General features: G+C 39.9%; 1 protein-coding gene across 2 annotated transcripts in view; it reads right to left on the bottom strand.

Annotated features, from left to right (window-relative positions):
• Positions 1-17,074, bottom strand: part of LOC149842984 (signal peptide peptidase-like 2) — a 142,189-nt gene that overhangs the window by 70,912 nt on the left and 54,203 nt on the right. For both annotated transcript variants that reach the window (XM_089999531.1, XM_089999532.1), the window contains one exon: positions 16,241-16,398. In XM_089999531.1, coding sequence (XP_089855657.1) covers positions 16,241-16,398 — 158 coding nt within the window. The remainder of the gene's footprint in view (positions 1-16,240; positions 16,399-17,074) is intronic.

The raw sequence follows: 17,074 nt of genomic DNA, 5'->3' as shown, positions 1-17,074 counted from the left end.
CTCAATGGACTTCATCGTAGGGCTGCCTAAGACCCGACGACAACGAGATGCCATATGGGTGATTGTGGATCGGTTGACAAAGAGTGCTCATTTTCTTCCGATCAGGATCAGTCAAAGCTTGGAGAGTTTGGCCGATCTCTACGTAGAAGAGATTGTTAGGCTTCACGGAGTGCCTCGTTCGATAGTGTCAGATCGGGATCCGAGGTTCACATCTCGATTTTGGCGCCAGCTTCAGAAAGCCCTTGGCACTACCTTGAAGTTTAGTACTGCTTTCCATCCGCAGACAGACGGGCAGACAGAGCGAACGATTCAGACGCTCGAGGACATGTTGAGAGCGTGCGCTTTGGATTGGGCCGGTGATTGGGACAAACATGTGAAGCTTGCAGAGTTTTCTTATAACAATAGCTTTCATGCTAGTATTGGTATGGCCCCGTATGAAGCACTGTATGGCCGACCGTGTAGATCTCCGGTTTGTTGGGATGAGGTTGGAGTAAGAGCAGTAGAGTCTCCAGAAATCGTCCAGCACTATGCGGATCAGGTACGTTTAATTCGACAAAGGTTGATTGCAGCTCAAAGTAGGCAAAAGAGTTATGCCGATCAGCGGCGTAGAGAGCTCAGTTTTGAGGTAGGCGATCATGTGTTTGTTCGAATCTCGCCTACGAAAAGTATCTTCCGGTTTGGGAAGAAAGGCAAGTTGAGTCCTAGGTATGTGGGACCCTTCGAAGTCCTTGGACGTGTCGGAGAGACTGCGTATCGAGTAGCCCTTCCTCCTCAGTTTTCGCAGATTCACGATGTTTTTCATGTCTCGATGTTGAGAAAGTACGTGCCTGACCCCTCACACGTAATTCACTATGAGGCGATCGAGGTACAACCTGACTTAACAACGGACGAGAAGCCAATAGAGATTGTGGAACGCCAGGAAAGGGTACTGCGCAGTAGGACGATTCCATTTGTAAAGGTGCGTTGGCAGCATCATGGGCTAGATGAATGCACTTGGGAGCCTGAGGCGGATATGCGTCAACACTATCCTCTTTTATTTGGTACGTGCTAATTTCACGGACGAAATTCTTTTAAGGGGGTAGGGATGTAAAACCCGAGATTTCTTAATTTAAAATATTTCAAATTTTTTTATTTTGGCCTAGATCCACATTAAGGATCCAGGACCCATAAAAGGGGGGTATTTAGGATTAATTTATTTTGAAATCTTGATTTAAAGGGTAATAATAGATAAATGAAAATTTTTCTAATTTAAAATTTTAAGTTAATTCGAGGATCCACAGTGGATCCATTTGGATCCACTTGTAGACCCATTTGTTTTGGGTCCGGGTTGCGGGTCCCGGGTTCGGACCCGAGCCCCACCGCAACTAAAAACCCCTTTAAAACAGAAAGGGCAACCCGATAAGGGTTGCCCGATAAACCCTAACAGGTTAGGAAAGGGGGGGGTTACGCAAGGCGTAACCGACCTCCCCCTCCCATCTCGGCGAGGAAGGAGGGGGCCTGGGGTCGATAAAAGGGGGGTGAAGAGGGGGTTATGCCCTCTTCACTCGGGCTCTCTCTTCCCCATCGTTCCCTATCTCTCTCTCTCTCGCTCGGTGTGCGCACGCCGGAGGGCAAAACCACCATCGTCAGGCAGCGTGGGCTACCGGCTGCCATTGAAGGCCGCGGCAAGCAGCATCCACACTCCCTTCTTCACGACAGCAGCCTCCAGCCACCGGAAAACCACCGGAAAAAGGTACGGGGCTCCTATCGAATTTAGGTGAGGGATCGAACATGGGTTCGATCCCATGTATTTCTTTGAGATGAGGGTCCATGGGAACCCTTTTTAGTAATACAGGATCTACCTGTGTTCTCTGTTTTTAGCTGTGTTTTTATTGTTTTCCAATGAGAAAAATACGTGTTGGGTCATTTTGGGTTTTGAGGGTTTTGGCCGATGGATCAATCGAACTCAGTTCGATTGGCCGATCAGGCCTCAGCCATGATAGCAGACCCAGCCGAGTGATCGGCTGGGCATGAAAAAAAAAATATGCTGCGCATTGGGGGGGGGGGGTGACCTGCCCAGTCGACCCAAGTCGGCTGGGTGCTGTGCACCTTTTGAATCGGGCCATAGTAGGCCCAGCTAACCTAGTCAGCTGGAAGCTGGCCTGTAACTCGATTGAAAAAAAAAAAAGGGGAAAGTTCTGCTCGGCATGCATAGGTAATCCAACTTGGTAGGATTTAATGTGATTTTCGGGTGTATTGTGTTTGCAAAGTCTGCACTATGCTGTGTTCCACCCCAAATCAAGTAGTTTCGAAATTCATGTGTATAAATATAAATAGCTATACCCTTGTTATGCCTATGGTAGTGTTGGATTTGGTGTGAAATATATTTGTTTCAAATACTTGCATATGAATGATCGATGCATATTAATATTAAGTGGGCAACCAGGTATGACCTACTGTTTCGGACATGTTCTAAAAGTTTGCTATGTTCCCTGCTTGTAAATAACAACTACAATACCTAGGTTAATGCAATGTTAATAAGTACATGCTGATAACTTTATTTGTTATTATCTATATAGTCGTGTTTTGAATATTTGGTTACACATGCCAGCATGCTTGTATTCTTTATATCTTCCTAAATACCTAGACTCGTTCTGAAAGTGGTTATGAAATGTTGACCATATCTAAAATATTTTACCTGCTAAACTGCATATGTGTGGGTTGTTTCAGCATTGAACAGAAAATGATATTATTGTCATGTAATTGCATAGATGTGGGTTTCTTCGGTGCCAAAAAGAAAATAAAACTTCTGTTATAAAACTGTGTGTGTGCGTGGGATGTACTGACACTGAAATCGTGAGAGAAACATCTTGAATGCGTGTTGATACACGTGCATTAAGCTAACCATGTTTGTCATGGTTGGTGTTGTCCATAATACTAATTTCATACAGGTGAAATAGATGAAAATATTGCTTATGCCTGAGATTTTTCCAGTTCTGTTCCTGCAGCATATGTATATAGTTGGGTTGGTTGACATGCGTATGATTGTGTTAGGATTGCAGGAGTGCACATGCATTTGGCACATGTTAGCATGCTTTATAGTTGTAACATGTGAGGTATTTGATGTCTATTAATAGGGCATGGCAAGTTGTTTTGATATATAAATTTCTAGATCCGGTTTATGTGCTTGTGTGTGGATGATAACTCATGCTACGAATGGAAGATTTCATGTATCTACCTGATGAGACATGTTTAATTTCCATGCATAATTATTCTCATATACTTATGAAACTATGGATGAATGCATGTATATTAAGTGATTGCATGAAAACACTTACACATAAATGGTCACACATGCCTATGACTGTGGAAGCTTGAATGAAGGTGCATTTGTAATTATGTTGGTATTATTGCATACATTGCAAGTTATGATTTTTTTTGCATACGATGCATCGATGGCCTAAATAGACCATCATTGGCCTGGAGAGCCGTGGGTTTGGTTTTCTCTTACTTATGTTTTTAAATATATCACTTAAACCACATAAGATGGTTTGACACTTTACTACACTGTTCTAATGGTTTATACGGGCTGGAGTCCCGAATGGGTTCCTGCAAGGGAGGATGCGGGGTTTTCACTTTACTTTTGCATATGTGTGGCAAACTTAAAGAATGAACTTTAAATAAAAATAATGAATAAGAACAGTGTAATTTACATTCTGGGATATCTCATCTGGAGTATGAGAATCTTGGATATCCGGTCTTGGGGAGACTGTGAGGATACAAAAACTCCGTGTGCGTTGTTGCCCCTGAACCCGATATTGAGGTTCTTCTCCTGGCCACGGTTTTAGGGAGAACCCGCCACTTTACCCGGGAGTGGTGTGTTAGTCACAGCTGTGAGTTTATGGTACCAAGGAAGTGGCACTTGTGGGCGTGGGGTGTCCCTTGTGTCCCCGACATTAGATGTGGAGGTCTAATGTTCCGATGGATGGTATTGTTTCCTGATATCGGTCGAGGGCTAAGTTGGAACCCAGTAATAAAATACAAATTGTGTGTTAAGCTACCCTGGGAACCTACTTGACCTCGGGGTTTGTACCCGTTTGGTGTATCCGCGGGCCACGGTAATTAAAAAGAGGAACTTAAAGATGTGTGCATCTAATAGGGCATGCATATGGAAAGATGGAACTTAAATGAAAGATAACAGAAGAAATCATGCATTGCACATAATCATGCATTTTTCTGTTATGCATTAGATCATGCATGTTTGAATCATTCTTGATATCATGACATCATTTGGTGGTAGCATACGCTTTACTTCGTGAAATCATGCTGAAAGGTTGGTTATTTAGTTGTTGATATATGACATTGTTTACTGTTATTGATTGGTGAGTAAATGAAATCATTGGTAGTTATGAAAACTTAGATGTTGAAAATTTTATATCTGCACTCACTCAAATCACTGCATGAAATCTTGTCCATGTTCTTTCTCTCATCTGGTTTCTTTAGAAGTAGCTGTGCTCAGAATTTCGGTTCTGACACCCTACTTTGTTGGTTTTTCACAGAAAATGGTGAACAGTGAAGTTGGACATGCATCTGGGGATGGATGAGTTATACTTGGACTTGTCAGCTTCAGTAGAGGATATTGTGGCTCTTTCTTTTGTCTTTCAGTTCTTTTAAATTCTGCAATTGTTACTTTACTTTCAGTTGAAGAAAATCTTGTCTTTGAAATTTTATTACGCATTAATAAAAGAGTTTTAGTTGGTTGATATGGATGATAATTGCAACTTCGTTTGTGGTGGATGGGCTATCCAATGGAAAGTGGAACTGTGAGGACCCCAGATCTCTGGGAAGGTTTCTGCAACTCTTTAGAAAAAAAAAATTCCGCATTTTTAAAAAGGGTCCGGATTGGGGTCGTTACATGGAGAATTTGAATTGGGATCTAGTCTTATACAAAGCTTGAAGGCATGCGATTTATAAGAAAGTCGGCAGTCAAAACTGCATCGCCCCAGTATGAAGCAGGCATATTGGATTGAATCATAAGGCACCGAGCAACATTGAGGATTTGCCTATGTTTCCTCTCAGCCACACCATTTTGCTGGGAGGTATGGGGACATGTAAATTGAGGTTGAATCTCATTAACAGAATAGAATTGAAGCAAGTCTTTGGATTTGAACTCAAGAGCATTATCAGTGCGAACAATTTTAACACATACGTCAAATTGAGTTTTTATCTCAGTTGTAATAACTGAAAATTTTATGCAAATTTTTACGCAATTAAGTAGGATTTATGCGTTTTGGGCCTAGGATCCGCTTCCCGGATCCATAAGAATCATGCCTATGTAAATTATTATATATATACATAATAATAAAAGTAAAGAAATAAATTAAAATTATTTTGGGTTTGATTCACAGTTGGACCCATTTGGATCCAACCTGTGGATCCACCTTTATAACATAATTGGATCCACATTCAGAATCGGACCTGGATCCACTTTACTGTTGGATCTCGAGTCACGGGTCGCGGGGCTCGGAACCGGACCCGACCCGCACCCTGTAAAGTGAGAAAAAAAAGGGGAGCCCGATAAGGGGCTGCCCGATAAAAAGAGCGTTAGGGTTCTGAGAGAACCCTAACACAACTTGTTAAGGAAGAGGCTGAGGAAAGGGATGCTTAGCCGTCGGGAAACGAGGGGAAGGGCAAACCACCTCCTTCCTTTTCGGGGGTCGCCCCCTTCAAAAAGGGGTCCCCGAACCCCTGTTCTTCTCATCCCTCATCTCTCTCCCTCGTTCCCTCACGCTCTCCTTCTCTCGGCTCCCTCTCATCTCTGCCCTCCCTGCGTGCGACTGCACCAGTGCCGCATCTCCTCATCACCCTCTCGATCGGCATCGTGGCTGTGGAAACAACAGGCCGACCATCGACATCAGCCTCCCGATCACGCCCTTCACGGCGGCAGGAGCTACCTGAGTCGACCGACCATCGTCTCGCGATAGCAGACTCCGATCGTAGGAAAAAGCACCGGAAATGGTAGGTTTTCTGCCTCTTTTTGTGTGGAGCATGGATTGAATCCGCCTGTGCGTGGGTTGGTCAAGGGGAAACTTCGACTGCTTAGGGCCAATGCTAACCCTAAACCGATAATCACAATTTCTTGGATTTGGGGGTTTCGAATGTCCTTTGTGAAGGGGGTGTTGAGTTCAATTTCTGTTACCGCTAAGAGGAATTCTTGATAGAAATGTTCGATCTCTACTATTGCCAAACCAGTAAACGAAGGGTTTTCAGTAAGTCTGCATGGGTGTGGATGTGGTCCCATGGAAATTTTCAAGGTTACGAACTCCCGGTGTTAATTGTATATGTATAACCGAGTTGCACCTTATAGGGGTTAAGGTGGCTTAGTGATGCTTACGTATTCCAAATTATGTTTATTTGAAATTCTTGCTTTTCTTTGTCGGATAGTACCACACACTCAGGATACGTGCTCAGTCAGTTTAGTTGCATTATAGATGTATAAACACAGGCAGGCTGTGCATTTTCTGCTATGCCATGATATTATTCACGATATGTCTGCCTATTTTCTATGGATATTCATCTGATGTACTGAACTCCAAGCATGATCAAAGATTTGTTAATGTGTTGTTTTCCACATGGAAATGCACATGAACTGAATCTGCGTAAAATATTGTAAAAGAGAAGTGGCCTCAACAAGTTGAATTGTTGAAAAATCAAGTGTCTTTATGAATTAATTTTTGGGAGGTTTAATGCATGCTCACTAACCCCTTTCAGAATGTATAAACCAATTGCTCCGTTAGGATGATAAACATGTACATGTTTGCTTCAACGAGTTTGAATTATTATAGATCCAAGTGTCATTCACGAGTTAATTTTGGAGTTTGATTTCATGATTAATAACCTATTCATGTTGTGTAGGTCGATTTCTCCCTTATGATTATAAACAATTATATGTAATGGCAGCATAAGATAGATCATTCATAATGATGTACATTGTTTGGTTGTTTTTTTTGTCCTAACATGATATGAAACCCTACATACTATACATTGAAGATGTTCAGAATTTTTAAGTATTTAGTTTGGTCGAATATAAAGCTTTATTATTCAATTGTAACCTGTTTCAACTGCAACCGTTTACTGTTGATATTTCTAAACATGTTACATAAATGGTATTTCCAATGTAACGTACATCTATGGTAGGTTGTACTGTGTTCTTTTTATTATTCTGATATTCCTGTACATGGTTAACTCCGCCTGTGTAGTTATACACTGCCGGTCCCAAGCCCGGATAAAGGAGGAGGGTTGCGGTAGGCCTGTGACAGCCAGCATAAAAACTTTGTCATATCCTATGAAAATGAACCAATATGAGAATTTCGTTGGGGCGTTCCCTACTGAGCGACGCGCTGTACTCTCTAGGCCCGGAGGCAGTGATAAATGTGCAAGGGTTGCTAGGTCGTCGCCCAGAAGCGACGCGTCACACCGGCGCCCGGGTGTGGTGTCAAATAGGCAAGGGTTCCCTCACTTTGTTGGACGGGTGGGGGTAAAGAAGTTAGTCCAAGACCATAAAATTAGGTTAGCCACTTGGAACATAGGGTCTTTAACTGGTAAGTTGGTAGAGTTAGTAGATGTTATGTGTAGGAGAAAGATTGATATTTTATGTCTTCAAGAGACCAAATGGGTAGGTGAGAAAGCTAAAGTGATAGAACCTTGGGGATATAAGATTTGGTATACAGGAATAAATAGGAATAGGAATAGGAATGGAGTAGGGATTGTTATGAGTCGTCAGTTTATAGATAATGTAGTTGAGGTCCGTAGGAAGGGTGATAGAATTTTACTTATTAAATTAGTATTAGGTACGGATATTATTAATATTATTAGTGTTTATGCACCTCAAGTAGGTTTAGATGATTCCATTAAGCATCAATTTTGGGAAGATTTAGATGGAGTAGTACAAGAGACATCTTATGGAGAAAAGCTTTTCATCGGCGGTGACCTTAATGGACATGTAGGCATTAGTAGGGATGGATTTGAGAATATCCATGGAGGCTATGGTATAGGAGAAAGAAATGAAAGTGGAGAAAGGATTTTAGATTTTTGTTTGTCCTATGATATGATCTTAGCAAACACTTGGTTTAGGAAGAGGGAGTCTCACCTAGTAACATTTAAAAGTGGGGTTAATACGAGTCAAATAGATTTTTTCCTACTTAGAAAGAGAGATAGGGGTTGTTGCATCGATTGTAAGGTTATACCAGGAGAAAGTGTAGCTACACAACATAGAGTCTTAATTTTAGATCTTAGAATTAGACAATGCCGCAAAAGGGATAGACATAGGATAGATCCTAGAATTAAGTGGTGGGCACTGAAAGGAGCTAAACAAGGAATGTTTGTAGAGCAGGTAGTTAAGGAAGTTGATTGGTGTCTCGAGGAGGATTCAGAATCAATGTGGAATAAGATAGCGGGTGGTATGAGAAAAGTAGCTAAGGAGGTATTGGGTGAGTCTAAAGGCGGTGCACCACTAGGTAAGGATACATCATGGTGGAACGAGGATGTCAAATTAGCTATTAAGGTTAAAAGAGAGTGTTATAGAAATCTAAGTAAGAGTCGTGATAATGAGAATTTGGAGAAGTATATGATAGCAAAGAAGGAAGCTAAAAAAGTTGTTCGAAACGCGAGGGCTAAGGTATATAAGGAGGTTTATGACAAGTTGGATACCAAAGAAGGCGAGAAGGATATTTATAGGCTTGCAAAGATGAGAGATAGGAAATCGAAGGATTTGGGTATGGTTAGATGTATCAAAGATGAAACGCAAAGGGTTTTAGTCAAAGATGAGGAGATTAAGGAAAGATGGAAAGATTATTTTGATAAGCTATTTAATGATAGTCATGCTCAAGATCTTGGAGACTTCTCCATTCCTATTCATGAGATAAATCGTGACTTCATGCGCAAGATTCAAAAGAAAGAAATTGCAGAGGCTTTGAAGAAAATGAAATCAAGAAGGGCAGTTGGCCCAGATGGTATACCTATCGAGGCTTGGAAATGCTTGGGAGAGAAAGGTTTAGAATGGTTGACAAATCTTTTTAACTTGATTTGGCGAACAAATAAGATGCCTAATGAGTGGAGGAAGAGTACTTTGGTGCCTTTATATAAGAATAAGGGTGATATACAAGATTGCACAAACTATCGTGGTATAAAACTCATGAGTCATACTATGAAACTTTGGGAGAGGGTGATTGAGTCTAGGTTGAGGAAGGTTGTCATGATATCGGAGAATCAATTTGGTTTTATGCCTGGAAGATCAACTATGGAAGCTATACATCTTCTTAGACAACTTATTGAAAGATATAGAGAGAGGAACAAAGATTTGCATATGGTTTTTATTGATTTAGAGAAGGCATACGATAGAGTACCTAGGGACGTTCTCTGGTGGACAATGATGAAGAAAGGTGTTTCTCTCAAGTACATTAGTATAATTAAAGATATGTATGAAGGAGTAGTAACCAATGTCCGCACTTGTGGAGGGGTGACAACCAATTTTCCGATAACGGTTGGGTTACATCAAGGATCTGCTTTAAGCCCTTTCCTATTTGCGATAGTGATGGATGAGCTTACGAGATCAATCCAAGAAAATGTACCGTGGTGTATGTTGTTTGCTGATGATATTGTTTTGATTGATGAGTCTAGAACTGGGGTTAATGCTAAGTTAGAATTATGGAGACAGACATTGGAAGCTAGAGGTTTTAAGTTGAGTAAGAGTAAGACTGAATATATGGAATGTCGGTTTAGTAAGCAACGAAGTAGTGATGGGAGTGTAGTGAAGCTTGGTGAGCAAGATATACCGGTGAATGATTATTTCAAATATTTGGGATCCATCATTCAAAAGTATGGAGAAATTGATGGAGATGTAAATCATAGGATAAAGGTTGGGTGGATGAAATGGAAAAGTGCTACTGGAGTGCTGTGCGATCGTAGAATGCCATTGCGGTTGAAGGGAAAGTTTTATAGGACGACTATTAGACCCGCTTTACTATATGGTACGGAATGTTGGGCTGCCAAGAGACATCATATTCAAAAAATGAGTGTAGCTGAGATGCGGATGCTTAGATGGATGTGTGGAAATACAATAAAAGATAAGATTTGGAACGAAGAGATACGTAAGAAGGTAGGTGTTGCACCAATTGAAAATAAGATGCGAGAGAATCGTTTACGGTGGTTTGGACATATTCGGCGAAGGCCTAATGATGCTCCAGTTAGAAGGTTGGAGAAATGGGAAAATATATTAGTTAAAAGAGGTCGGGGTAGGCCTAGGAAGACTTGGATGGAGATGATAGGAAAGGATATGAATGCTTTGAACCTCACCGAGGACATGGCGTTGGATAGAAATGATTGGAGGAAAAGGATTCATGTGGAAGACCCAAAATGAATTTCTTTTTTGGTTCATATCGCTGACCCCAATTGTTTTGGGATGAAGGCGTAGTTGTTGTTGTTGTTGTTGTTGTATTCCTGTACATGGTTGCTGAAATCTAACTTGATTAATATATTTTTGGCTGTCATGGAACCCTATTTGATCACGGCTATGGGAAAACCCCAAAAATCAACAAACTTGGGGAATTTCGGCAACAGTGAAATCCAGATATTCTTGTTCTAGTTTTATAGGCTTGGAAGATTCGATGGGATGTTTCTGTTTTAAGTTTGGAGTGAAATGAGTGATGAATTGTTTTGGCAGGGGTGTTTGGTAGGAAGGATCTGAGTAGTTTAGCTGTTGGTTTTGTTCAGTATGGTATGGTTTTGTCTCTTCAGTAATTTTGTGTGTTTTGTTATACATATTATTAGACCAGTCTATTGTTACGTTCTGGCAAATTTATATGAAGGTGACACTATGATTGTGCTGATTTATTTGAATTGTGCCTGGAGATGGACTGGATATGCATGTGTTTCTTGTATTAATTTCTTTTTGCTACTAAAATGTGTGCAATCAACATTTTAGACATGAAATCTATAATGACTGTTAAAGGATTACCTTACAGAAATTCTTTGTAAAGCATTACAGTTATTTCCGCATGTAAACCCTGTATGATTTTCTGGTGAATAAATGTCCAAAACTCATGATTTATGGTAAAAGTTACAGTCATTATTGAGATTGTTGTCTTTAATGAAAATCTTGAATTAATAAGCAAAGGTATTTTGTCCTTGAGGTGTTGTAAGTTTTCAGCCTACTGGCTAATGTTGATCAGTTTGTTCATGTTCTGTACAATGATGGTGAAATAGTGAACGTGCCATTTAGTTAATCAAGTCTATGCTAATAACAATACTGCGAGATCTTGACGTTCAGCATTCAACTGACATGTTTTCTTGTTTTATCATCTGTTCCCAATAAAGAAGACTTCAACCCTTGAAAGATAATATAGGTTGTATAACACGGGTTGAAGTAAGTCAAATCCTTAGCATTTGACCCATAAAATGACTACCTGTTATATTAATTCTGTTCAAATTATGAAATCTGGTCCACATAATTTACGGTTCTGTTATTATAAATCTGATCCAGACAGCATAAGGTTCTGTTATATTGTGTATTTGAGAATGTTCAAATTTTTGCATCGGATCCACACAGCTTAGGGTTCTGCTATGTTTACCAATATATTTGAGAATGGTCAAATTATAAAACCAGATTCAAACAGATTGTAGTTCTGTGATTATGCTATATGGCTTTCAAGAAAAACTAAAATTGGGTCTGCATGTTTTTCAAGGTTGAAACAGCAAATCAGACTTTGTAATATGTTAAACAATAAATTGCATCCTTCCAGGTTTCTCTAGTGTTGTGACTGATCTATATGAAATACCACGTGCTTAAACTGTTTTTTGTCAGAAAATGTATGATTTGAATTGCTTGTATGCAGCATGTTAACTGTGTTAGAGGAATGAGGTTATATTGGTTCCAAACATATGATGATGCACTTAGTGACATATGGACATGTGCCTTTCCGCGAGGCAGACACTTGGAGGAAACCCTGCCTAATGGGCAATATGGGTTGAATACCCGATACAGGTATTTGGGCTATTAGCCTGTGTGTTATGGCAAGAAAAATGATGAAAACTTAATCATAAAGGTTGTGCGACCGACTGGTTTAAAGGTACCGGGGTCTTGGTACTTTACAGTTTAAAGGTACCGAAGCAATTAGAACAATGATCATAATACTGATAAGAAACTTAAATATAATATTGTTGCCCGACTGGTTTAAAGGCACCGGGGCGTTCGTGCTTGACTGGTTTAAAGGCACCAGAGCAATTTGAGTGGGTTATGCAATCAATATGACAAAGCATTGAGACTGTTCTATACCCCTTGGTAAAATGACTAAGGTTGGGAATTCTACTGCTAGGATAGTGGAAGGAAGTTGGGGAAATACCCCATACTTCGGGAAAATAATTAAATGAAAAGATTAACCCACTCAGTTTCGGGCTTACCTTGGAGAGGGTAGGTGGTACAAAACTCCAGGGACGTGTTTATTTGTTCGAGCGTAAAGCGACTCGTTGGTCCCCAGTCCTCGGAGTTGGGGGGGGCCCGGACTACCAATATGTCCTAGGTGGTAGATCTTTGTTCTTCTGCAGAAGTTAGGGATGCATCCTGTTTTGGTTTCGGCCTTTGGGAGATTCTCTCGGTCACTGGCCGCTCCCTTAGGATTTTCAGTCTCAGTTAAAATGTTCGGGTTAATAAAATACCCTTAAATAATATACCCCCGAACGTTTTCTTCTGAGATGGTTGCCTTGGCCCACGTGTACCCGTGGGAGAAGAAAAGATAAACATCAATTAGAACAGTTAGGTATCACTGTGATGAAGTCATTAAAGAGACATTTACATATTTTCAGCATGCTTTATATTGTGAAATTATAATGATCTGAAATCCTGAAATGGGTAAATACGAGGTGATTGAACTATTACATGAAAGTTATGCATGTTAGTGTTATTGTTGTTGCATCGCCTACCTCACTTGCTTATTAATGTTGCATACTATGCCCTACCTGTTCAGTTATTGTTATTGCATAATTGGTTACCTGCTCAGTTAGTGTTATTGCATAATTGGTTACCTGCTCAGTTATTGTTATTGCATAATTGTTTACCTGCTCCTGTATATGACTGTTGATTTCTGTTGTTGCTTACTTGCTTAGGTATATGTTGAAAATCACCCATGACACCCACATCTCATACTGGATTCATGATATACCTGCATTAAGAGTTATAGTTTTCCTACTTAGACGTGGTAGTCTAATTCCACTCAATTTACTATTTTTCAGGTAAAGAATAGGGTTTATGAGCGGCTGCGGGATGAGGCATCGGATCGAGATTTTTGGATTTATTGTTCCAGGGATCGCTTGGGTTCCTTTTATGATTTTAACTCTGATGATATTCATTAATATTGAAATGAAATAAAGGTCTTGGTTTTCTCTCCACCGTAATGTCTCGAAATGCTTAACCTTATTTTATTTCTTGTTTCCGCTGTTATATAAAAAAAAAATCTTCAAAATTTGGGAGACCGATCTTTTAACAGGAACACCCACGATAACCTTGAGAAGTCATCAACAATAACTAGATAATAACAACACTGAGTCCTATTAGGAATCCTACTCGGACCCCACACATCGACATAAAGAAGATCAAATAATCGACTTGACGAACTCTGACTGGAGGGAAAAGAGCTTCAACAATGTTTTCCCAATTGACATGTTTCACACTGAAAGGAAACTGAAGGAGGTATATGAGGAATGACACGACGAAGTTTTGTCACTAGAAGGTGACCCAGACGATGATGCCACAATAGAGGACTTGAGGATGATGTAACAGCAGAATAAGCCGAAACCTCTGGTTGACGTAGATAATACAAACCACCTTCCTCATAGCCGCCACCAATCCTTTTCCCCGTCAGCAAGTCCGGAAAAGTGCACCCCATAGGATAAAAAATCACTCTACAATTCAACTTTTTTGTCATTCGACTGACAGATAATAAATTCTGTGAAAACGAAGGAGCATGAAGAACATGCGACAATTGAAGAGTAGGGGAAATAGACATGTTTCCCTGCTCTACAATTGGGGAAGAGCTGCCATCAACAAGAACTACCCCTTTTTATCGATCATTTTGCCCTTGATTTTTGAAATGGGGCGGTTTGCAGGTCTTCAAATTGTTTCCGGGTCTTGACACGGCATTAACCACTTTATAGTCACTTTGAGAAGGTGTAGCAAGAATGCTTGGGTTATTTTTACTAATCCCCATACGTGTTTCCTCACCACTTAGCTTGGTGATGACATCTTCAATAGATGGGGAGGTGAAAGCCGATAGAAGAGAGGACCGAATTTGCTCAAATTCGGGTCTAAGACCATTTAGGAAGTTGAAAAATCGATCTTCCTCTAGTTGTTTGTGTCTTAATTCAATAGCTTCTCCGCTCCATTTTGGTTCGAGCATGGCAAGCTCGTCCCAAATAGATGACAATTCGGCAAAATATTCCCGAATAGATAAATCATTTTGTTGAAGAGTCAAGGCTTTCTTTTGGAGGTAGTATTTGTGAGACAAGTCCCTTGACGTATACATTTTTTCAAGGTATAACCAAGCTTCGGAGGCCCTTTTAAATTTGATGATGTTGGCATTGATCTTGGTTTCTACGGACGAAAAAATCCAAGACAATATTTTGAAGTTCTTCATTTCCCACTCATCATGCCTTTTGGAATATTCTTCTAAGGCCTTTTGTCTATCTTCTCCTTCAAGAATTTTGATTTCCCCTTTCTCTATAATAGAAAACTTGGGTTCGGGTTCCGATATGGAACCTTGAACATAACCCCAAAGACCTTTCCCTTTGATATGGGCTTCCATGTTGCCGGCCCAAACATGGTAGTTTGAACCACTAAGTTTAAAACCAAGGGAGAAGTGGGAGTCTTTTTCACCCATTATGGAGAGGAGAAGATGAAAGATAAAGCGTACCTTAGCGGATTTTCAACCTTTTCTTGACAAAAGTTGCTTCTAAAATATTGCCCGGAGCAAATGCTTTACTCAAAAACTTCACTAGCTTGAGGGCACGATTTTCGAGGTGCTTCACAAGAGGCGAGATACACGATCTTCTTTCTTCCAACGAGGCTTTGATACCATGTGAAAGTATCTCCAACAAGATACTAATATCAAGACTTTAATATTCTTAATATTGAACCCACCACGAAAGCACAATAAGAACACTTTAGAACACTTGTGCACAAAAAGCACAACCCACAAATAACTCACAAATGCACAAAGGCATAAAAAATAATGAAATCAATTTATTGAGAACTTGGGCTTTGACTCAAAGCCATGAGAAAATACAAAGGGGTGAAACCCCTATTTATAACAACACAAGAGGAGCGTTGGAGGGGCTCCATTCATAGACGTTGGAGCCCCTCCAACGGTCACAAATGTGACCGTTGGAGAGGGCCCAACGACTATGTTGGTGGGCCCCCCAAGGTACCTGTTGGTACTTTACAAAAGGAAAAATAAAAAGAAAGAAAAAGAAAAATAAAAAACAAAATACAATCACATTCATAAAATGAATGTGCGTAAAATAGAGGAAAAGACTATTCTACCCCTACGGCTAGACAAAACAGAAATATATATTTTATATATATAATAAGTAGATACGTATACATATATATTAATATATGTATATGTATTACCTTATATGTATAATATATATATATTACATTTGAATGATTAGGTATATAACAATTGGCTCTAGTATTGGAGAATATGTTTAATTCCCTTATGAATCACTTCAAATGAAAACAGATCTTGAATTGTTTAAGTAACCCTTGTGCCCAAAATTCAAAAAAAAATCTGCTAGTCTGTATGTTACTGAAGAAGGGTAGCCCAAACATTTGGTACAAGCCAGCTATCACCCTCATTTATGAACAATAATGCGAGAACTAGAATGTTGCATAGAGTGAGGACATGATAAATGATTTAGTAGTGCATCTAAGATTCTAATCCATCCAAAAAATTCTAGGAACCTGTATGCACTTGCATAAAATTTACTCCTCACTGAAAAGCAAAAAAGCAGTATCCTTTAGTTCTCGACATAAAGCAAGAAGACAAAATTTGAGGTATAAATTACTCTAGGGTCTAGGTCAATCCATGAGTGCAAACAAAAATTAGATGTCAGATGACAAGTGAATCAATATGGTAGAAATCGGAAAAAAGTATTGTAAAAGTAAATGTCTAGAACTAGAACAAACAGCAGTGCTAATCTTGAAGTGTACCTTCTTGGTGAGTTGATTATAACGCTCATCAGTTTGTTCACATGCAATAAATTCAGGCCAAAGAGAAGCACAGACAATGGTACCAACAGCCATCACCCACAAGAAAATCTCTGAGAAGTCAACCACTGGTCTATTTGGAGAATACAGTAAAATTTCCACTGCAGTGACAAGCATAAGATCCATGTTAGGCTGCAGCTATGATACAAACATGCCAAATCAATCAATCTGCTACTCACGATAGGTGTGAGTTACAGAACAAACAAATGCTAGTATCTATACGTTCCCAATACAAAAATAAATTGATCAAATACAGATGGAACTGACTTTTGAAAAAAGAAAAACTCAAAAGTAAACCAAGTGAAACCACAAATAGATCTATCTACTGAAAATGGCATGCCAGCATGAACAATTTAGAAAAAGGGATGGGCATCAGTGTTAGAAAGTGGCTTTGAATACATTAGGTTCAATAATGAACCCATACACATGCACATGAAGTGCGAATAAACCCATTAAAGGGAACAACACAAGCACATAATGTGCTAACACATAAACCCACACAAGGGGCAAAAATATGACATAAAGTCATAAGTTGAATATTATTGAAGAAGAGGAAGAAGAGGGTAAAAAACCCCTTACAATGGAGCAAGAGCTCCTACAAATCTTAAAGAATACAAAGGGGCAAGCCCCTATTTATAAGCATAAAAGGGACCACCTTGGGGGCTCCCAAGGGAGACGTTGGAGAGCCCCCAACGGTCACATTTGTGACCGTTGGGGGCTCCCAACATCTCTATTGGGAGGCCCCCAATGTGGTACGAAATATGAAAATTAAGAAAA

Source organism: Nuphar pumila, chromosome 3 (genome assembly GCF_984573655.1).
Source record: "Nuphar pumila chromosome 3, dmNupPumi1.hap1.1, whole genome shotgun sequence".
NCBI classification, from domain to species: Eukaryota; Viridiplantae; Streptophyta; class Magnoliopsida; order Nymphaeales; family Nymphaeaceae; genus Nuphar; species Nuphar pumila.
The sequence above is the reverse complement of the archived record's forward strand: the minus strand, read 5'-3'. Positions and strand labels throughout refer to the sequence as shown.